Here is a 23951-nt window from a genome sequence, read left to right as displayed (position 1 = left end):
CAGCCGGCGGGCGGGGGGGGGGGGGGCGCCGGCACTGCGCCTGCGCGGCCGGGCCGGGCCGCCGCGCGCCCCTCGGGCTGCTGCCGGCGGGCTGCGAGCCGGCCGTCACGTGACGCGCAGCGCAGCGCACCGCACCGCACCGCACCGGTACTGCGGAGCCGCGGCCGCCGCCGCCGCGCCTGCTCTCCCCCCTCCCACCTCCCCCCCCCCACACTCTCCCGGGCCGCCTCCGCCTCCTCGCCCTCCGCCCTGCCCGCCGGGCACGGGAGCCGGTGACGGGGAGCGAGGCGGAGTCTGAAGGGAAGATACCGAGAGATAGAGATTTAAATCACATCCCCGGCTGTAGAAGGGCAGCAGCAGCAGCAGCTCCGGCGCAGAGGCACGGACGCACGCGCCGAGACAGGTCTGCCGGCTCCGCCGCTGCTGCTGCTGCTCACCATGGGTGCCGCCGCCGCCGAGCCCCCCCGCGCCATGGGCTTGGTGTCCAGCGTGGTGAACGACACCCTCGAGTTCTACCGCTGGACCTGGAGCATCCGAGGTAACGCGCCAAGGCGGCCCCGTCACCACCATCGCCGCTCGCCGCCCGCTGTCGCTGAGGCGCAGCGGTTCAAAATGGCTCCGTCTCCCGGGAGACGCGCCGCGCGCCGAGGTGGAAGCGGGGGGGACGGCTGAGGCAGCGGGCGGGTCCCCGGGCCTGGGGTGGCGGCGGGGGGCCCAGGCCCCTCCGCACCCGCGTCCCCTCCTCGCTTTCCCGCGTGTGCATGGGCGCTGGGCTTGTTTCTTAATCCCGTGTAACGGCTCGGGGTGCGCCGGGCAAGGTGAGGGTGTCGTGTTCCACCCCCCCCACTCCGGGCGCCTGCGGGCTGGACGTAGCGAAATCCGCTTCTCAGAGCCGTCGTCCCTCCGGTTCCCTCTCGCCGCAGCGCGCCCCGGGGCGGTGGTACGGGAATCCGATGTCGGAGGTAAGCGGGGCCCGCCGGTAATTCGTGCCGGAGCTCGGGCGGCCTTCGGCTTCTGCGGCAGGTGGGAGTCCTGTGACAGCATCGCCTGGAGTTCAGCAAACTGCGTGAAGAAAGGACTGCTGCCGTCAGCACAGAAGCTTTTCGTTTTATATTAAGCGCTTTTGCGTCGGTTCTGCTGTGTTCCGTTTTCAATATGCTCCATTTTTGTCTTGGCGCACTATGACTGCAATGTGGAAGATGCTGAAGGAAGAAAAACTGTCTTGTAATATGGAGAAACGGGGGAAAGCAGCTTTCAGTGCTGGGACAGCAAATGAGGTGGTAACTTGCTACAGTGACCGGTAGCTCTGGAAGTATTGGTCAGCGTGGTGACTTTCTCTCTCGTTGGTCAAATGAAATCAGCAGGGTAGAGTCGCAGCTCTCATAGTTGCTGTTGTGAGTAGCCTTGGGCAGTTGTCAGAAGAATCACTTCTCTGGATGTTTTCCTTTTTATTTATTTTTTATTTTTTTTTAGTTGCCCGCGCAATGGTGAGGTTTAGGCTATTTTGATTTAAACCTAGAAATACATGGAGCAAAACTCTAGAGTGAATGCGACTATGGACGTATTTTGTGGTAGTATGATAAATGAGAATGTGGGGCCTTCATTACAGATGGGAAGCTCACTACTGCATCAGGAGTCTTTCCTTTTCCGCCCCCCTCCCTTCTGCCATCTGTTAGATAATAAATTAATCTTATGTTATAGATGGAGGGAGCTCACTTTTTTTTTTTTTTCCCACAGTTTGCCTTCCCAGCTTATCTTCTGGTTTTTGCCGTATTTTAAAACTTAGACCTGCATGTGTATTTCTTTCTTCTGTATGTAAAACCTGCCAGAATATGAGATCAAATAAAAATGCTTGCAGCAGCACTGTATTGTAATCTACCAGTGTTTGCTGTCTTTCTCTGCCTCATGCAGCCTACGATTGTTTGTAGACTGCCAGGTAATGCATGAAAGAGATGCTGTTGCAGTCAATCAGTAGTGTTTTCAGATGGGCATAAAAATGGATGTGGGTACAAAGTTGATATCCTTATGGATTACTTGATTTGTATGGAAAAAGATTTAAAGTCCTGATACATTTCCTGAATTTCAAACGTGTTACTTAAGTCTATACACAGACCACATTTGTTATAAGCAAAAATGATCAGGGGAAAAAAAGAGGGATGAAAAGGGAAATTTATGTAACAAATGTAAAGATGAGTAACTTACATTAATACATTAATAGGGCACACTTTTTTTTTTTCCTCCTCCTACTGCTTTGGAGAATTTTACGGAGTAGTAGGATGACGTTGTCATGGCATCTGAAAACATTCTTAAGTCTTTTACTAATGCAAACTTTAGGTTACTGCTCTAAGTTCAGTAGTGTGGATGGAGAGTTTCTTGTTCAGATTGTGGATTTCAGTAGCTCCCTGCAAGGATAGTTTTGGACAGAGCCTGGGTCACATCAAAAGCATGTTACTGTTCTTATTTATACCTGGTAGTATGTAAAACAACATCCTCCTGTAGTTTTTACAGTCAGATATCGATATGTGAACATGTAATATCACGTAATGTAGTTACAAGGTAGCTCCGGATAAGAAAGTGTCATTAGGAGGCAAAGCTGCATTGCTATTTAGTGAAATCATATTTCAGTGCCCTATGTTCCGCTTAAATACCTGCTCAGTTTGCTGCTTTTCTTCATGTGTCTTCATTCAGAAAAAAATAATAGTCTCCATTTGCTGTCTCTGAGTGAATATATGTTAAAATAATGAATTCAGCACTGTTGTGTGAATTCATGCAATTCACCTCTGTGTCAAGAACTATGGCAGTGATGTTGCTCAACAAAAAACGCAAATTATGGTGTGCAAGACCATTGCCTAATGTTCAATATCATTAAACAAAAAAAACTATACCACGCAGCAAAGTTGCTCAACAAATGATGCCATGCAATTGTGTTACACAATAAATCATACTGAAACACTACTACACAGCAAAATTACACAATAAAATGTGATGAAACTTTATTCCCACTACTACTCCTACACAAAACCTTCTCATTCATATAAAACCAAATTTGCTTATTCTTTCCAGTTTTTACTTCCATTTTTTATTGGACACCCAAGTCTATCTTTAACCCTGTTCTCAAGTGTTCAGTGACACTGTCCTGCCAGCAGGTGTTTACTAATGCTCCCCTGGACTCCTGTGATGAAACTTGGGTAGAACTGTGCCAGAACATCCGACTGAGTCTTGTGCTGCTTTATTTTTGTGCTGTAAAGATTTGGTCTTTTTTCTCCTCTGCTTTGTGCTATTTAAAAAGCAACCAACCTTTTCTGAGACTAAAAAGAACCCCAAAAGACTGAGTATCTGATAAGCCTAACTGCATTTTTCTTAATGATGTCATAAATTTTTTTGGCATTAGGTGTGCTGTATAAAGCTAGCTTGTTTGTGGGTTTGGTTTTGTTTTTTTTTTTTTCTTTAAATCTTGCATTTGGAAATAGTAACAGTATTCTGTGACTTTTTCCCCATATAGATTATGAAATACATTTTCAGCCTTAGCTTAATATGTTTTTCTTCATAAATCTGTTGAAATACTTTTTTTTTTTCTTTCCTCTCGTTTCTTGACTATCTTTTTAGATCCCTTTCATGAAAGCCCAAAATCCATTGTAACTGTATATTCATCTGAAAAGGCTGAAGGAGATCATTTAGGAAGCCATAAACTTCAAGAAGAGGTATAAAGGACAAAAACATGGTCTTAGCGGTCATCAGGAGGAAAAAAAAAAAGGTGGTCAGTGCAACAGTTACTATCATGAAAGATGATCTAGGGATTCATGCCATTATTTCTGTAAGGGCATAGGACTGGTAACATGTATTAGGTAGGGCAGGGCTTCCTTCTTTCTCTTGGCTCAGGTAGCTGGTTGGGGTTAGATCTGCCGGGAAGGATTAAGGGTATGATTAGATGACTGAACAAGTGACTTAAAGGGAGGTTCCATGCCGAGTCCAGGGGAACTATTAAGGTGAATAATTCAGGACACAATCCAGGAAAGAAGAATGTGGAAATCTCAAAACATAGGTGAAGAGATCATTGGAAGCTGGGGAGGGGGAGTGAGATACTGTGGCTCGAAAAGGAGATATGTGAAACCCTGTATCAAAAATATTTATTTTAGAGGAACTGGTTAGTTTGAGTGTATTGAGCTAAAGAACAGAAGGATTTACCAACTTTGGGTGAGAATGATTTTTCTTGGAGCTCCAAGTTAAAAGAAGGCAGGGCCACGTGGGACTGCTTTGGAACAGCAACTATTTACAGCTGTTGCAGTTAATAAGATTACAGACTTTTTCCATCAGGAGGAAAGGAGAGATGCAAACTTTCACTTTAGTGGTAGCCTTCTCAGTAGCATCTTGTTTGGGAGGCGTATCAATCATAGTTTTTATCACTTGGGTGAGAAGTGTAAGGCAATGAGGATGGGAAACACAAACTTAGAGCTGCTTGCCTTAAAAGTGATCAGGTGGAGCAGCTTCCATGGGAACTCGAATTGCCATAAAAACTTTTGCCAGGAAGATCTTGGGTCTAAGTTAATAATGCTCAGGAAGTTCAGGTTCAGCTTCTTTTTCAGTCCAGGGAACAGAAGTGGAAGAAAATGTATTTCTTCTTCTTATTCCCTCATTCTTTCCCCCCTGCAGAAACCAAGTGTGGCCAGAGGATCCTGAATGTTTATGCTTGAAGAAGGTTCATTGGGGTGGTTAGCAGAACAGTCTGAGTGCAAGTGCTACCTTGTTGTGTCTCTGAGGATTTGTGCCAAAGCTGGAGGCAAGTAGAATCCAGATGGAAGTTCTTCAGAGGGTGACAACAGGGAGAGAGAATGGAGGGTGAGACGAAGGTTCATTGAAGCCTGTTGCACAGAAATAAAGCAGAGTGTGTTCCTCAGCTTTCGGAGGGCTAGCTGAGCATCAGACTCTGTGATCTGGCATGACACTTGTCTTGCAGATACAATTTTGTTCTCAAGGGAACAGTTTGTTCAATCTGTGACTGTGTAAAACACAAGGTTTAGATAGAAAGAAACACATCAGAAGCTGGGGAAGCTGGTGTAATTTGGTTTGGCTGTCTTGTGGCAGAAACACAAAGAAAAAGCTGTGGCAGAAGCCACAGGTTTCTCTCACACTTGGAGAAATTACAGGAGAATATTAAAGGCTGGATTATGTGAGTCTGCTATCAACCAAACTGAGCAACAGGAGCATCCCAGTTTACTTGACATGTTTCATTAAGCATCACATTTATCTGCCTGTCAGTGGAGGGAGGGACTTCGTTAGTGAAGAAGAAAGAGCTGTCAATATTGAAGACAGTTTGCTGGATGTTTGAAGGAAATTCTACTCACATTTCATCACCAGGAGATTTTATCAGATTACACAACTCAAACGTCAGATAATCAAAAAAAACCAGTTACCAAGCACCTTTGGAAATGGAAACATCATTCAGAAAAGTACATTACTGAAGTGGAAATGTCTGCTTAGAGATTTTTGAATCACCAAGCTTCAAGACTCGAGCCTGAGGGAGCAGCCTGAAGCAAAGCTGACACTATGGACAAGGAGCTGAGTTGTGAGTGGAAGACTTTTCTTTCCTTAAATGAAGGAGGAGGAGTTGTAGGTGATCACCTGCAACTCTCAGCGCTCCAGCAAAGAGATCAGACAGAAAAATCCTTCAAAGAGCACCTGCAGGAATGTGATACAAATGTCTGTTTGAGCACTCATCAGCATATTCCAGAAGCAAAAGGAAATGTTTGAACAAAACGCCAGGAATGTAACTGAATTTCTGAAAATTCCTTTTAAGGCTGTGTAGATAGCATGTCTTGAAATCTCTGGAGGAAATAAGATGGTACAAATACTCTTAAAGCAGATGCCATGGAAAAAGGTTGGGAAACTGCTTATTCAAAATTTAACCATGACTTTAGTACCTACTGCAGAAGGCCGAATGAGTGTATGTTTAAAACTGCATCACACCATAAATTACTGTTGTGGAGTTCTCAGCTGATCATGTTTCTCGGCTAAGGCTGTATGCCATTAGTGAGGTGCAAATTTGCATGTGGTGCTAGAGCCACATAGTGCAACAAAAGGTGAAGAATTCCTGAGCAGTTGAAATGTCTGTGGCATGAAGCAGATGCATTCATCATGGGGACTGCACTGGTTACCAAATTGATTGAGCAGAGTAGTCGAACTGTTGTTTGTAGGTAGCTGTCTCTAGTTGGAGAAACTTGAAGTTGTTTGTGGTAGTCATTCTGTATTTTTGCTGTGCTTGCGATGAAGAGGCATGTAGCAAGGCTATGGTTATAGCTCTGGAAGACCAGAAGAGGTTGTACTCAAGGCAGGTATGCTGTATTATCCTGTGCCACTAGGAAAGATTGTCAAAGGCTGTATAAGGACAATTAGTAGAGGAAGGTGTAGGAAACATAGGTTGTAGTTCCTTTAAAAGTCTTGTAGATGAGGAGCCATGAGGAGCGAGTGAGGCAAAACTCCACTCTTTCCTCTGCCAGTCCAGACAGGTTCTTGGGTTACTTGATTCACATGGAAAGGATTAAGGGAGCACTTAGATGAAAGGTGAATGAATGAAAAGGCTCCAAGCAGACATGGGGAGAACCTTGGGAAGAGGAATTTGCTAAAATGCAAGACTAGGGGTGGGAAAAGCTGTAGTGTGGAAGGAGTAAGGCAAACAGGGCTAAACATGAATGGCCTGAAAAACTGGAGGTAAATGAGAGTGCATTTAGCTAAAAAGGGCATTGAACTATATAACCTTTAAAGGTCCCTTCCAACTCAAACTATTCTATGATTCTAAAAAGAATTGGCTATAAAAAGAATGAGAGCTTTTTAAGAATATTGGTATGAGTGGAGTGTGCCTGGAGCATAGAAGCTGGGACAGTGTGCTTTTAAGGGCAGATCTGATCCATGAGGTAGAACTTCTTGGACTAGTAAACTGTTATATGTCAGGGCTTTGTTTTCTCAGATTGTATTTGAAAAGAAAGTTGAAGTTACGGTTATATTTCAGAAGGTACTCTTGTGTGTGGGACTATCTGACTGATATCTCCTTTAGGAAACTGTAGATGAGGGATATATGGTTTCTGGGTCTTCTTTAGGTGGCAAGTGAGTATTTTGTCAAGACTCAAGTGCTTCTGAGTGCATGTTCTTCAAAGTCTTTTGGCATTTTAAGGACATAAATGAAGGCAGCTCTGAAATTCAAGCTTGCCAAGACTTAAGTGTCCAGCTCTGTGAGGATTTTCAGGACTGTACCCTAGACTGCGGGTAAAGCAATAAGTAGCTCCAAGGCAAGCCAAGAGGTGAACTGAGTGCAATGTGTTTTGTATTAACTCTCATTGTGTGTGCTTGGATCTCAAGATAAACATGAGCTGGTTTACCTTTCTGTTGTGGAAGGTGAGGGGGAATAAGCTACCTCAATTTCACTTGCATTTGATGCAAGATAATGGCATGCCTGTGGGCATTAACTGCTCGTGGTTTTGTCAGGCTAACTCACTCACGTGCCTACAATTCAACTCCTTTGTTTACGTACTTGAATAATGTCAGTGGTTTGATCCTTAACTCCTCCCAGAGTGTTCTCTCTCTCTCTCTCTGTGGCGTTCTGTCTGCTTATACCATGAGATTCTTCCTTGGTTTCACTCTGTCCATCCATCTCCCACATGTACTCCTCTGGACACGATTATGTACACCTGTACATAATCATGGACTCTTGACTCTTTGGTTTGTTTCTGTCATATTTTTCTATTTCTTTTAGCTCTTTCTGCAGTATCTCAAAAGCGTCATCTTCTACCTCCTGTAGACGTTATGCTTCAGTTTCCATGCTTGACCATGGTGTTTTTAATTATTTTTCTTCTTTTCTGTCTGCTTATAGATATCATATACTTGTTTTGCTCTCCCAGTTATAGCAAATATGAGCTATTTTTTTATTGCCTCCTAAATGCTTATAGAACATTGCTAGAAGAAGGGAATTTATAACCCATGTCTTTCACTTAAGAAACTCTAAAGTAAAAAAAAAAGTAGGAAATACAGGTGCTAAATTGAATAGCTGGGCTGTAAATAGAAGATTTCATAACCATATTTTCAGAGTTTGCATTTAATATTTAGTGGTTTACCAGGAAGAGATGTGCCCAATAGAACTACTTACACATAGATGACCCTAAAATGCTTTCATATTTAGGTCAGATTTTCTTCTACTACGTCTAATCTCAGTTTCAGTCATCCATGAATTTTTGATCAAGAGCGAGAAACTTAGGTTTGGGGGCTATATGTTATCATAAAAGCTAATGTGACTGTAGAAGTGAAGAGACTTAGTTGTAGCTGTTGTTTGGATATGGCATTATCTAGCTGCCAAACTGATGATTTTGCTACTGTATACTTAGTGAGTGAAAGATTCAGACACTGATCATTCTTCTGGTCATCTTTGGGTATAAGAACATTTTCTCATTAAGTTCATGTTTTGAAAATCAACATTGCAAAATTAGTCTCTCCCCCCCCACACACAATGTACCTCACAACTGTAAATTTTACTTCTGCCCCTGAGCTTTGAAAATAAGAGGTAATATATTTAAAGAACTCCTTTTGTTATCGGGTAGTTTATCGGAGAGTTATCTGTGCAGCTCCTTGCAGATGTTCTCCTGTGGCTTTCTGGTATTATTTTTAGGTAGGTTTCATTTGCCATTGCTAGCTTTCATACATGTTCAATCACTGCATCTAGAGATCTCTAAATGTTCATCTGCAACCCCAAATCATTCTCTGTTAGGAGAGTAGAGATAAGTTGTTTACATTTGCTTTGTAGTTAAGCATCAGTATCCTTCCGCTGTGCTAGCACATTTGCAAGACACGTATCATTGCTGAACTTCCTGTCCTGTGTGTGCTGAGTATGTAACATATGTCTCTCTACAGTGGATAAGGCCTTGCAGAGTTGTTATTAAGCTGTTATTAGTAATCCTTAACATTTTTCAAGGATGTTAGCTTCTAACTGAGGGAATCTAATAAAAAAAAAAAAATCTGTCTATGGAGAAGATTTATTCTATGATCATCCCTTTCAGCATTTTAAAAGTGTGAATTGTACTAGATGGGCCCGTAGTCTGATCTGTTATTGCAAAATTGAATGTACATAAATCCCGTGTTTGTATTGCTGCTTACTGATACCTCTACAACTATTTTCATAGTACCAAGTCCCACCACTTGTGCATGAAGTAATGACATCTCCAGTCTGAGCTCTCAGAAATACAGTTTTGGTTAAGACTAGAAAAATTTGGATGTAAGTTTCAATAAAGGAAATGCTGTAGAAGGAAAGCTTGTGGAAGTGTGTTTTATGCAGATTTTTTTGTTTCTTTAGAAATACAGAGACATGGGCTGGATCATAGTGTTCTGCAACTAATTCATAAAATTGCATCCCATGGGTTGGTTGGGGTTTTGTTTGGTTTTCTTTTATTTGTTTTGTTTTGTTTGTTTTCTATCTGTTTTCTTCATCTATTTACTCCATTACATGTAACATTTAGGAAAAGGCGTGGAGGTATCACTGTACTGGGGACACATCTTGCTTTTGTGATGTTTGGAAAAGTAAGATTTGACAAATAGAAGAATGCTACGTGCCTCAAGGGCTTACTATCTTGCAAATCTCATGTAAGCTTCAATGAGGATTATATTTTTATTATTCCTTGAAGAAGAGTCTTTGCACTGTCCTTACAAATAATCATAATCAACAGAGGAGGTAAATAAAAAAAAATAATTTGAAGTAGGCAATCTCGTAGGCTTGAAAATCCAGAGACTTGATATGGTGAATTGATATGGCTCCTGAATTTCATAATAATTCCATTATTATCCTTGTCTTGAAACAATTGTATCCTGCAGTTGCTGAGTACAGGCACAAAGACAATATGGCATTAGTGATTGGATGGTAGGTGTCTCAAGAATGCTAGTTAGAATAAGGGATACTAGTTAAAATATATCTAACATTTTAACAACAAACTGGGATTAGGCATTCCTGTTACTTTTAATGGGAGGTTATGAAACGTGCATATTACAGAAGTGTTCATTAGCTGCAGGAGATGCTTCTTAGCTGTGTGGTATTTTGATTTTATGTTGCTCTGTGTAGCTTTAAAGAAGACTAAAGAGTCAATTACAAAGCCCTGAAATTTAAAACAAAGCCACAGCTGGTTATAGGCAATACCTGTTAGTCTTGGCTGTAGTCCTTTTGGTTTTGGGGCAGACATCTCTTATTTCTGAATACAACAGGGTTTGTACAGCTTCATCTGCAAGCTTTTAAAAATCTGTGGATTTTGTTAGTTTGTTTTTCAGAGTATAGGCTTTCATTATTCATTGTGTTTAAGGCTGAATATTTTTGTTCTTGCATCTTAGCTTGATATTTCATAGCTTGTTAAAGTGCTTTGCCACAAAATTTTGAAGACTCTTGTTCTCAGCCCAAACAAATTAGTTTGCTTTTGGCTAGTTAAAGCTTGAAGATAGACAAAATACTTAACTGGGATATTTCTCTTCATTCTTGAAGCTCAAAGTAAGCATGTTTTCTTTGTACTGTTTTGCATTTTAAAATACTACTTAAATCAGGCCAGCTGTTTTTGCATTTTTTTGTGCCAAGTTTTGGGAACATTTGTCCCTATAGTGTGCATGTTATCCTTTGCTTTACCAGTAATATACTCACCTCTTTGTTTTCTTGCCAGCCATGACCACCACTGATGCTATGACATTATTGTGATAATTCAGAATTCTTCTGTGAGGGAAAGCAGCAGAGACTTGATTGGTATAGTTAGTTTTCCCTGTCAAACAGGTGCAAGGCTGATTTACATGTTTGTAGAGTGTTCAGAGAAAAGCCACGAAAATGATTAAAGGATTGGAAAATACACCTTCAGGTGAATGAAATAAAGTGTTTATTTAAATAAAATAATAACTTTAAAAAAGCAGCTACTTAGTGGCCTGATAGCTGCTTGTAACTACCCAAATGACGAGGGAAAAAATTGATGAAAGATGAGTCTTCAGTCGAGCAGAGAAAAGTATCATGAATTGATTAAAGTTTAATCCTAATTCATTTCGATTTAGGGAGCAAATTTATGTAGTGGATCTATTTAACATTTTACAGCAAGTTGTTCTATGTTCTGCTGGGTTCTCTGCCTCTGGAAAGACAATTCCTATAGTAAAATGGGAAATTATTCCAAGGAAGCTCTCTTAGCTAGAACATACGTTGAAGGAGGTTTAATGGTCTCTTTTAGATTATGTTAGATTGCCGCATTCCTGAGTTAGGTACGGGTATCTTTGACCCTTTCAGACTCACTGGTAGTGCCAGAAGACTGCAGACATTACCAAGTATGATAGGTGAGATAAAGGTGAGAAAGAAGCATAAACTGGGCGTTTCTTGTGTCTCAAACCTTTTGCTTTCCTGCAGGAATCTGTCTGCACAGTCCCTCCTAGGATGACATGGACTTTTTTTTCTGATTGAAACAGGAGTGAGTCAGTAGGCATGTTGTTTTAGTTTGTGCACTAGCTTCGATCTTCTGTCATAGGATTTCTCATAAAGAGATTTGATAAACTGAGATAATTGAGGATTAGAGTGCAATATGTGCAATGAATAACCGGTATCAAAGCAGACAAGTTAGTTCAAGCAGTGGAGACCTTTAGAAGAATCATTCATTTTGGGCCATATAAACTACTGTATTAAAATTGTAATAAGTGCATAGAAAAAATTAGCTTATTTCAGTCCAAAGATATATGGCCTCTCAAGTTTGGCTCTGCAGTGGTACTTCTGTAACAGTCTTTGGTCTCAAGTTGTGCAGCCCATGTAGTTAGTAGTGTGCAGTTTTAAAGTCCAAGTTTATAGCTTCAGCTGTTGTTGTTCCATTTGTATGTTTCTGAGATTTTAGTTAGCCAAAGGCTGAGTTTTTTTTCTTGGAGTCTCTACAAACTGGTAGCAGTAAATGTACTTTTAAGTGATTCTGATGCAGTACTCGTTTAGTTTAAAAGCCTCGGGTCTAATCATGTAGATGTGTATTCGAGTTTAATTTCAACTGAGCCAGTCTGCAGTGGCTGTGTAGCTGCAGTGAACTTTATATTTACTTATAAATATTTACAGGACTGAGCCAGTATTTCTAATACAGATGCAGAAAGAGAAGGACGTTGTATAGAATGTTAATCTGTGACCAGAACAAAAAGGAGGGGAGCAGGCAAAGAAATACTGCGAAGAAATTTAATGTGAAAGCTTTGTAAACATTTTAAGAAGTTATGTTTCTCAAGTGTTTTCTTATATGATACGTTTTCATTTTGTAATATCCTTCAGTTATAGTGCTGGTGGAGCTAACAAGATGCGTGCAATTCATAGGTAACTAAAACAGTGTAGTTCACAGAACAATAGTCCAATTAGGTAATACTGGTTTACATTCCTTATATTTTGGAATTAACATTTCAGTCATTTAAAAGAAATCTATCTTAAACTTGAGATTGGTCTTTGAGAGGACTTCTTGTTAAAATAAACGATGTGATCTGCAGAGAACTCTCACTGTTAAGAACCACTTTTAAACAGTCACCATCGTTTCTGCAGTGTCTTTAGAAATGTAATTGGACAGATGGATGTGCTGGATTGGCACTGTAAGTGTCTTTGCGCTGAGAATAGTATCAATAGCTATTAATAACTTTGAAAGGCTCTTCAGATAAATTAGTGAGTAGTGACCTTATAGCTAGGGAATATGTATGTTGTTAAAGTGAAAATAAAGACTCACTAGGTATTGATTTTGAATCTAATATGAATGTAAGGAATTTCAAAAATCATGTATTTTAGTTATGTAATATTTTCTCTAAAACTAATATTAAAGGCAGAAATAGTCACCATGGTACTGTTTCAGGATTTCTCCTGATGAATGTAGGAGTGACTGTGCTGTGCATTTGTTTGCTGATTTTTAAAGTTTATACTTCTTGAGGAAAGAAAAAAGAATCATCAGCTCAGTAATATGCAGGAAATTTAACCATCTAAAATTCTCCAATAGGAAAGGAAACACTGAACCACATTTAACAGAACTGTTTGTATATTAAAACACTTACTGTAGGTTTCACAAAAGTTTCTTGTGATTTTTTAACTGTAGATCACTATCAGTGAAGCCTTACTTACTGAAATTCACCTTCATTTGCCTTCCATATTTCAATTTAGATTAATTATGTCTTCTTTGGACACTGCCGGGTAGGCTGTTCAGTCCTTGTCACTGGTCCTACTCTTCTTCTTACTTTGGAGGGAGAAATCAGAGGGTTATATGTGGCTATGTCCAGTTAATTGCCCCATGTAAAGAATTAAGTCATGTAAGGGTAGGTGTCTCATGGCAATCTCAGGGGTTTATATATATATATACACACACACATAAAAATTATATGTAAGTTATTTTATTTCTTGTCTTTGCAATGGGAAACTTTAAAATGTATATACACAAAATTACAGAAAAATCTTGTGTATACAAAATATTTGCTATTCTTTCCTTACATAACAGAAATTTTCTATCAGGAACGTGGTAACAGATGCCTTTTTCTACTCTGGATTCAACTTTGTGATTGAGTGCTGCTTTAAATGCTTGTTCTAAAATTTTTTCCACCTTACAAAAAGAAAGCACTGTACTACAGGCTGTGCCATCACAACAGACACTTTATTTATGATCGAATTAGAATCTAGGTCTTAGGATTTGAAAGACAAATGCATTAATCCCCTGAAAGATTCAGTCAGTCTCTGTCAATTCTAATCAGGTAAAGGCATTGGTCATTTTGCTTCAAAGCAGTTGGAGGGATTTTTTCAGGGAGCTGGCGTTTTTATTTCAAGCTTATTTCATCTTTCAGGTAATAATGTACCTATTGCGTGTAAAGTACTGCAGAATTTAATACACTCGTATGTCCCCTTAAGCTATCACAGTTCTCTGTAATTTGCAAGAATCATTTGTAGTCATCAGCACCAGCTAGTAACTAGGACACAAAATTACAGTGGTTTTGCTAAAACGGGCTGGGAGAGAGGAGGGTAGGAGCTTATGAGGTTTGTCTCTTAAACAGGTAACTTAAGAGAGTGAATTTATCTTGGCTTGAAAGAGGATATCTGAAAAGAAGTTTGGAACAAGGGTCTGCATGTAACTGTGTGTTTTCCATGTAGAACATGGACAAGCAGGCTTGCCTGGTAAACTGAAATGAAGTTGATTTTGTATTACCTTCTGTGCAACGATAAATGGTGCATGGAGCTGACTTAAAACTGAACAAGTTGCTTTGCATTATCCAAGCAGGATCTTGTTCATCACAAGTTTCTAAATCTAGCAAGTTCTGGGATGAAGAATAGCATGTTTTCTGATGACACAGTATTAGTAAAAAAAAATAATGTTATGCAGAGTCTCCGAAATGCACTTAAAATAAATGCAAGGTGTTGTTCTTAGCTAGCACAGTGCAAATTAGAATAAACTTTTTGACTATTCATGCACTTCTGGCCAGGATGAACTCCAGAACTGAATTGCCTACTGTATTCCCTCTCATCCAGGCATTTTGTATTCAAAGTGTAATTAATTGTCCTAGGAGAGGTCAGGCCCCCAAAATCCCAATCAGATAGATAGATTTACTGGGCAGTGTGTTATGCGGTCTGTATCAGTAAGCTATGCTTTCCTTGCAAATGCTTTAAGACTTTTCTCTGAGGTGTAGTGGCTCACTGTTTGAAAATCCTGGTGCAGAGGGAAAGTAACAGGCTGAAACCATGATACATGGAAGTGTCGTGGCAGCTGCGCAGGTGCTCTCATGTTGTTGTCAGGGTTAGTTAAATATATTTCTTGGTTTTCTCCAGTTAAGTTCTTAAATTTGTAGGTTTTTTTGGAAAGTAGGTGAAAGAATTTTTAACAGTGCTAATGAAGTGTGAGGGGAAAGCCCACTTGCAGCTGGGCTTTCATAAAAGTTGCCCCTTTGTCTTTCCTTTTCATCCTTTAGTGAATCCTCATTCTTCCCTCTAGAAATCTTTGTCTCCTGCCACAAAAAGAAATCTGGAATAGATGATAGTCTCCTATTTTCAGCAGTGGGTGGGAACATTCAGCTCCTGTGTAAAATCGAAGTCTTCCTTTTTCACATTTTTCATATTGTCACTTTAGCATTCAGGATACCATGGAACACTAGGTTAGAAGATAGAAGACAGGTTCTCTGATATGTTGTTGCATCTTTATATCGCTTAGTGCAAGAAGGCTGGGAAAGCAACTGAGTCTGTTGCCTCATCTGCTCTTAACTCTTTGCACACTACAGTGTCTGAACTGAGATGCAGATATGATTAAAGCATGTCACACATTGGCTGTTCCTGGAGCTGTCTCTTAATTAAGAAGTGACACCTTTCTTCTTGCTTGGTGGAGATGAGTCTTTGCCCATTACTTTGTGTCAGGTGGATGATGAGATTCTTCATTTGTCTTGTCTTTTAAATTGTGTTATCTTTTATTTTTAAATTCAGATTGGTAGAGCAGTTTCTAAAAGCAAGCAGGAACTAAAGTGGAAGAGAGATAGCAGTGTAATAATTGCAATGCAGCAGTGTTATTTCAGCTTCAGTAGGCAGCATTCTGTGAGATCTGGAAAAATGGGACTGTTCCTTTACATTTAAAGATACTATACTATACTATAAAGCAACTGCTCTCATGTTTTACAGAGAGCACATTATATTGTAATAGAAGTGTCTGCTCCAGGGACCTGCTGAAAAGTAAGAGGTAAATGTCTTCTTTCACTTTCTTCAGTTCTGTTTTGCTGCCTGTATTTCTACAGCCAATCTATCTGAATTTTTTGCCCCTCCTCCCTGTACTCCTTGCCCTGTCTTGCCCTTGGCTTCTGTCGGTCATCTGGGAGTGTCAGCCTTGCTGGAGATTTCCATGTGTTAGGATGACTTCTCTCTTCCATTAAGAGCCATAATGGAAGCAGCTAGACTGGTTTCTCTTCCTTCTTTTCCAGTTGTTTTTAGGCCTCCTAGCATCTTACTTGCAATGTGCAGGTCAAGTGTTGCTAAATCAACTGGAAGCAAGAGGAGTCAGTGCCATGCACACTGTCTTCCTGTAAATCACAATATGTGTTGTTTATTAGAAATAGAGGGTCTCATGAAATCTACTCCTAAAAGGAGGTTCTAATTTATGATCTCAAGGGCAACCAAGGAAATGAGAGAGAAGTGGAGGAGGTGTAATGGCAGTGCTGTTCTGTACTTTTCTCATTGCATCAGAGTTCCTCGTTCTGTAGGTAAGAAGGGATTTCTAACTTACCTGTTAGTATACTTGGAATCAGGAATTTTGGTATAGGTTATTTTTTGCTGCCTTTGGGTTGCCATGAAGAAAAACAATTCTCCAAAATAATCTTGTCCTCTAGGTAAGTCTGTGGGCAACCGCATTTCTATTTGTGAGTTTGTCCACAAATGACTGAAGGCAGGTGTGTTAAAATTTCGGAGCTTCCCAAGGAGCCCTATGGTGTGATTTCCATCTGAACTGCAACTGGCCTAAGCATCTGGAAAATAATCCAGTTAGTATTGTGGAGCTGTGCAGTATCTGAAGTATTGGTAGTTATGGAATAGTTACCTTTTATCTCTCACTGTAACTAGAGATTAGCCTTCATATGGGGGAAGGGAACACTGTGTAAGGAGGTGTCACTGTAGTCTCTGCCTTCCCTTCTGTGTAGCAGAGCCATCTTCTAATCCTAGATGTCACTGGTTCATCAGGCTAAGAGTGTTTTTTTGATACAGATCCAGAACTTAATATAGCTTATTGTGGGCCCTAGAGTATGTGTAACTCTGAATCTCATGAGTGACTGAAGGAGACTGTAAATAAAACCTTTGTCTCCCATATGACAGCACGGATTGCTCTAACTAGAACCATCCCTTTAAACTCTTTTATTTAGTTGTTTTCCAGTAACATTGTAGTATTCTGTCAGAAACATATGAGACTGACCTACATCAAATAGCTGAGGTGCTTGGTTAGGTTCATACAACCTGTATAAAATTAATTTGAGGCTTTTTAGTGCCTAATTTTAAACTAATAAAAGTTATTAATTTTATCAGTATTTTGCCAAATTCGTGTATCTTTCATTTGCAGTGGTGTTGAATGTTTGGTTATGTCACTGTTCACTGTTCGTCATAAGCAAAATTGGTTTGGGGGGGATTAGTGGGTTGGATTGGATTTGGGCTCACAGGATTCTATCTACTTTATTGTTTTGGATTGTAGTACTGGGCAATAGAACTTGCTTGACGTAATAGATCTCTGTGTAAGGTAACGTGATATAGTGGGTTTTTGAAAAACTATTTTCTTTAACCTTCCTAGGAAGTGTGTGTATTGTGTTTCTACTATCTGATGTCGCTATTCCAGGGGAGAATAATACTTAATAATTTTAAGCATTGCATTTTTTATTAAATATATTTTGTTCAGACCTTGTTGACGCCTTCTGTTTGCTTCACCTCCTCCAGACAAACGTGTGGATGATTGGCCCTTGATGCAGTCTCCATTTCCAACACTGACTATAAGCACTATTTATCTCCTCACTGTCTGGCTGGGCCCCAAATGGATGAAGACAAGGGAGCCCTTTCAGTTACGTTTCCTCTTGGTTGTTTACAACTTTGGAATGGTTCTACTCAACTTCTTCATTTTCAAAGAGGTGTGTATGCTCTCTCACAGGAGAGAATTCCTATTTAAGTCTGAAGGTGTCTATAGATTGCAAAATGAAAATAATCTTACGTATTCATGATGTCTATTGAGGGTGAATGTTTTGCACAGACTTTTAAAGCTGAATTTGCCTTTGATGTGAGTATTTCTGTAGCTAGGTAAGTTCTGTTTGAAAATAAATGCACTAAGTGCATTTGTGTATTAGCTGTTCCAAGTTCTTCTTAGATTTATGTTAGCATAAATGCTGGATATATTAACTAAAATCCATAGGAATTTAACACTTGTAACTGTTTGGGTTTTTTTCCTTTTTGATAATCCTCAAGGGTGTCAGAATGTATCTTGTTAGAAATTGAGCTGTTTGGTGTGTTCAATGTGTTTATCATTTTTAGAAATTCAGATGTCCATTGTCTGTAGTGAGAAAAAGTATCTTTTCTGTAAGGTATCTTTTAGAAGAAGAATAAAAATTAAGTGAACTGTGTCTTTAAATAAAAATAGAAGGATACAATCTTCTAATATTTGGTTTGCAATGTTCTGAGTGTGTTAATTTTCATAAATTTCAGCATTGCTGTGTGTGACTAGTAACAGTGCAGTGGATCAGCTCTTTAGCAGCAGCTAAGTGGGATTACTTAGCAGTTTGGTAATCATTAGTCAAGGATAGCTGTCCAGAATATACCTGATCCTAAGGACTAGTTTATGCTGTTGTGACTTTGCTGCTGTGGATTGAGAGTCTTCTTCCTGGAAAACCTTGGATCATGAACTTGCAAAATCTCTTTCCAGAAGTACAGCAAATGAACAGAGCAGTTAAAATTACAGCACTGCAGAACTCTTTTTCTGACTGGTCTGTTCTGTACTTTTACCAGGAAAACATGGCATACCTACTGATGATCTGCGTATTGATCCTTCCCCAGAGCCTCTATAATGAAGTCATTAACTGATTTCTGCCTTTATGTAAGACATGGTTCAGTAAAATTTTAGCCATCACACTCAGTCGTCATTTTGTCTAAATAGTTTCCTGCACTATTCAACTAAGTAATAGAATACTACAGGCACAACAGATTTAATGCTGACACCCAAGGATAGTTGTGGGAGTGGATGAAATCCAATCATCTTAGCAGGTTAAAACTGAAACTCCTCTGAAATTAATTCTGCAATGTTTTTCCTATGTCTGTCTTTTCCCTTATGCTTTTAAAATGGTTTCTTTTACCCATGAGCTGAATTATACCAGACTTGTAGTCAATTAATTTTCAAACCTGTGTTGCTTATAGGATAGCACATGTGTTTGCATGGCATTTCCAAATCACTGAATTCACATTAAAATAAATGGGACTGCAAATACACATTGCTGTCAGTAGGCTGAAAGCTCATAATTTTAGATACAAACAGGGGTTCCAGTTTCATACTATTTCAAATGGTAGGTTGTTACTCAATGGATGTTAAGGCTATGGATACAACATTTACAGAAAGTGGCTTTTCTCGATCTTAGAAACTAATGGGAGGAAGGTGTTCAGGACTCAGTTGTTCTCTTTAACCACACTACTTCTGCTTCAATCTACATGAGATTTACAATACCAGTGTGCCACTGTTGTAATTTGTGTGAGTAACATAATTGTTAATGAGTAAAATGATACACAGTTTGTCTTTTGTGAATGACTGTAAAGTTTCCAGGTATTACTGAGAACAGAATTTGAATGTGAATGCCTTTAAATATTATTTAAATAATCATCCTGATGGCAAGCTGTATTGTTTAGCTATGATAACTGGCATTAAAATGGTAAATCCATAAAGCACTACTAGATTGTTTAGTCCAAGACTCGCATATATTGGACTCAAGTTTAGATTCAAGTTAGAAGCAAATTTTACTTAGAACATGCAGACGTCCCAGATTCGTAGCCCCTATTTTGCTACAAAATCTTGAATTTCTTATTCTACCTTGAGGCAGTCTGGTGAAGTGAACTTACTGCCTTTTGCCAAGTCAACCTTGGTCAAGTTACCCCGTTGGTCACAGTAGAGCTTGGTTAGTTTCTGTTACAGTGCAGACTAAACTGTTCCCTGCTCTTCTCTGATATTACCAAGTGTGCTTGTGCCTGTGTGGGACCATGCTGGAGAGCAGTGGTATCACACAGTATGTAAAGGGACTTGGATGATGCAGAAGTAGTTAAATTCTTTCTTAGGATCCTTTCTGTGGACAGTTCTTTCACCTCCCTCCTTAACAGACCTGTGCAGCAAATAAGTCCAGAGTTTCACAAGGTTTTGTATGTTGTTTTTATCTGGATGACACTTGTCCCTGTATCTATTTGCACTTCTAGTGCTGTGTGAAAGTTGAGATACTGGAGTCAACTCGACTTCAGCCTAAATGAGATAGAAGTCAGGTTAGTGGTAAGAGTAGTCAGTCCCTACTCATGTTTATTTTGGAGATCTTTTTGTATCACCCTCCTTTACTTTTACAGCTCACGATTTACAGTTTGTCTGCTCCACTGGTGTATTTTTTTAATCCTTAACAGGGTGAGATTACGTGGCTTTAAACAGTCTTGGATCATAACATTTATGAATGTCAAGATTAGAAGTATTACTTGAACCTTGTACAGCTCTAGGCAAGTGTTCTTCTTTCCAAGGGGAACTTACTCAAATGTCAAGTTTATCTTCTCCTGCTGAAGTTATTGTAATGGGCTGTATTTGGAGTGGCCCTACAGAAGCACTTCATGGGCTTTAGGCCACTTCTGTTGGTACAAAATGGGGAACTCTTTTTTCATCTAATTTCTCTCAGTATCTATTATGGGTGCTCAACGTTGACTGTGCAGGGTTTTTTTTCCTGGATTTTGATTTATATACAGTTTTAAGAATAGTAGATCCAAATTATCTAATTCCTGTCTATTGGAGGGAGTTCTCTAATCCATCATGGGAATAGTGTTTCTGTGACTCATAGTGAAAGCAATTAGGTATTTTCTGTTTCTGAAGCTAGAGCTGTCGGTGGAAATACTCTTGTTTGAGTAGCTTAAGGTCATACTGGAATTCTTACTAATTTTACAGGGCTCTAATTATCTGGGCAGATACATGCAGGGAAAAAATAGTACTTTCTTTTTAATTTACAATTAAAAAAATAGGTACTGTGTAACGAGATTGTTAGAACTAAATATTTACTTTCTTCAATAGTATTCTCAAGACTGATAGGGATATTTTAAATATTTTGGTTCAGGTAAGTTTGATGTAGCAAGAAAATTGCTGATAATTGCTATGAACATGTTTTATGTAGCATCTTTCCCCTCATGTATGATTTTAATTTTTTCAGCTGTTTTTGTCATCAAGAGCTCGAGGGTACAGCTATGTCTGCCAGACTGTGGATTATTCAGATAATGTTTATGAAGTTAGGGTGAGTATTTATTTTTTGCATTTGTATATGATTGTGTGTAGTATATAGTACTACATGATTATTTAAGTCTTGTTTGAAAACAGTGTTTTCAAACATTTCAACTGTCAGCCATGAATATATCCCGTTATATTTTCAGACTGCTTCAGGCTTGACTACATTGCACATAGCAGGTTTAATCGAAGTGCATCATTTTATTTGCATTAACTTTCATCTGACTGCTGCAAGTAAGGGTAGTCTTAAAGATACCATCCTTGGCTTCATCTGCGATTGTGCAATCCAGGATAAGCTTTATAGACATAACTTTGGTTCCTAGACCTTGCTGAAGTTCATGATACCGGGGTAAACCGCAGTAAAGGTGTAGTGTTCCAGCTAGATCAAAGCAAGTAAGATTTGTCAGCACATACTGTGGTTGCACTTCACTCATACTGGTGAGGCAACTTTTTGTCTCCTTTACCCGTGTTTGACTTCATGAGGTCTTGCTGGCTTCTGGCAAATGTGTTATCAGTACATTTCATTGCAGAAGCTTAGATTCCAACTATGTGGTTTTTGGAAAGCATTCAAATTAAAATCAAAGTGCAGATGCTTGTTAGTTTCCGTAATGCTGTTGATTAGCTCATGTACTGAACCTTATCTTCCGGCAGAGCTGACGCTTGAGAATCTCTCGGCTGTTCTTGCAAGTTTCAGTTACAGATTAGAACATGTTCCTGAAAATGGAATGAACGTCTATTAGAGTTCAAATACATTTAATGTTTATAATACATTTCTAAAAATGTCTGTCTAAAAGGTGGCTGTTCATGAATATTATGATTCAAAAGCTTGTGCCTGTGTCAGGGGTGGTAGTGAGAAAGGTAGATTTGAGTCTTGCACCTTCTGTATAATGGCTGATACTGCAGAACCACTGCGTGTGTAGATTTTTATTGGTCTTATGGTAGTTGCCTGTCTTTCACCTTTGCCAATACTGTGCACTCACTATTTCAGTCACTAGAATGCTTCTGTTAATAATTTTGTTTAAAAACAAAATCTAGCCAAGTGTAACAAATGCTTGATGGTTTGTTTTTTTTAAATAGATAAGCAAAATAGAATGCCCTTGTACTCAGCTGGGTGACATTGAGGACCAGTGTGGCATATATTGAAAAAATTTTTATAATAGATACAAATAGGTACAAGAAATAATAACTTTTAGTATGCAAAAATTCTGTTTCATAGCCTCACTTTTAGATGCACTTGTTTGTGGAAGGCTGTGCAGGGGTCAGATCTGCTGAACAGAATTATCTTCTGTTTTGTTCATTATGACAAACAAAGCATTGTTATAGAATGAAATAAAGGCAAAATGACCTGTACAATGTATTTATTTAATATGGTACGTCCAGAAAAGAAAGGTTGCTCTAGCACTTTGAATTTCTTGACTTTTTAAGGTTTTTTTTCAAACTTGTGCATTTGCATAAACTTGATGGCTAAAGTTTCAAGTTGTAACATGTTCTATTTGCAACTGGGAGTGCTGAGGAAGCAAGAAAAGTTGAGTTCTCTCAAGCTGCTGGCAGCAGCTGTACAGTATGTTATCAGTCAAGACTCTTAACTTGATCATAATCCAGTAGTTCTTTTGAATGAACTCTCAATTTTCACAAGTGTACTTTGTCTAACTGAAGGGTTAGACAATATGATTCTGGCCTGTATCATGCTCTCTACTTAGAAAATACATTATTGGTTTTTGACACTGTAAGACAAAAAAAAAAAAACAAAAAAAACCAAAAAAAAACCCAAAAAATCCCAAATTCCCTCAAGATTCCTCTCACCATCATTTTTCTTAATATAAATCTGGAAAAGCAATTTTAAAATGTAAGTAAACATGGACTTCGTTTTGTAGTTTTGAGTTTAGAATTTATAACCCTTGTATAATATCCCTTGAACCCTTTAACAAATCTCAATACTAAATGTCTAGTATCTGTTGTCACGGGGTTTCCTCTGAAGAGGAATGCTGCACTACAACAGTAGGATTAATGGCAAATGCAATAACTTTATTTGCAAGACAATGAATAAATTAATTCTCTGTTAGTCAGGTAAAGGAGACTGTGGCTAACTCAAATGGAGACAGCACTGATCCCAGAAAGCACTATGGAATATGCTGCAGAAACCAACAGCTTCATATATGACTTTATTGTGGGGCCTAGAAAGCTGGAACAGATACTGAGAAATGTGAAACTAATTGCATGTAGTGGTATGCCCTGTATGACCTCTGTTCCTATCTTTTTAGGAATGCACAACTGTGGTGTTGCCATGTAGTGACCCCTTTTGACAAAAGCTCCTACTCAAAATGAGAAGTCAATAAACCATCCTTTGTTCCTCAAGGGAGTACAGAGAGCTGATAAACGGTTCCAAAAATAAAAAAAAAAAGTTTGGCTATCCTAGGTGCCATAGAATGTCTTTCTTCTCCTCTCCAACCCATGTCATGTCTCAAGACAGTAAGCTAATGGTAGTTTCAAGGGAACAGCATAAGGGCGTGTGATGGTGCTTCCTCTGCATAGTCTGGCAACACCAGCAATCTGCAGCTCGCAGACCTCTTAAGTCAGACATAGCCTCTTTGTTTTGCCACTTTTTAAGGGGATATTCTTCCAAGAACTTGTCAGTATGTTTTCTTCAACTTGATCAAGCTTCTGGCTTTCACTGACAATTAATTTTGTAGTTAGTTTACACATAGTATGAAGAAGTTGGTTCTCCTACTTACTGTTTTGAACCTACCTACACCTGTTTATCTCATACAGGTTCCCTTAGCTGTTGTTCTACAAGAGGCAATGGATGACTGGAGCAAGCAGGGGTGGAAATTAGACTCCACAGTTGCAGAAATAAACTCCTTTCTAAAGGACTAATCTTCTATGTGTAGTAGATAGCCACCTTACTGACTGCTGGCAGGAAGTTGAGGAGTATGTTTTGTAATTTATTACATATATTAAAAAAAAATGTTCATAGTATTGAAG

General features: G+C 39.3%; 1 protein-coding gene across 1 annotated transcript in view; it reads left to right on the top strand.

Annotated features, from left to right (window-relative positions):
* The first annotated feature begins 242 nt into the window (after positions 1-242).
* ELOVL4 (ELOVL fatty acid elongase 4) overlaps positions 243-23951 on the top strand; it is a 35226-nt gene continuing 11517 nt past the window's right edge. The window contains exons 1-3 of the mRNA XM_086744257.1: positions 243-538; positions 17417-17604; positions 20899-20979. Coding sequence (XP_086600383.1) covers positions 439-538; positions 17417-17604; positions 20899-20979 — 369 coding nt within the window. The 5' untranslated portion in view covers positions 243-438. The remainder of the gene's footprint in view (positions 539-17416; positions 17605-20898; positions 20980-23951) is intronic.

This window comes from Chlamydotis macqueenii, chromosome 3 (assembly GCF_036417535.1).
Source record: "Chlamydotis macqueenii isolate bChlMac1 chromosome 3, bChlMac1.mat, whole genome shotgun sequence".
Classification (NCBI taxonomy): domain Eukaryota; kingdom Metazoa; phylum Chordata; class Aves; order Otidiformes; family Otididae; genus Chlamydotis; species Chlamydotis macqueenii.
Note: the sequence above shows the minus strand (reverse complement) of the source record. Positions and strands in the feature narration are given on the sequence as shown.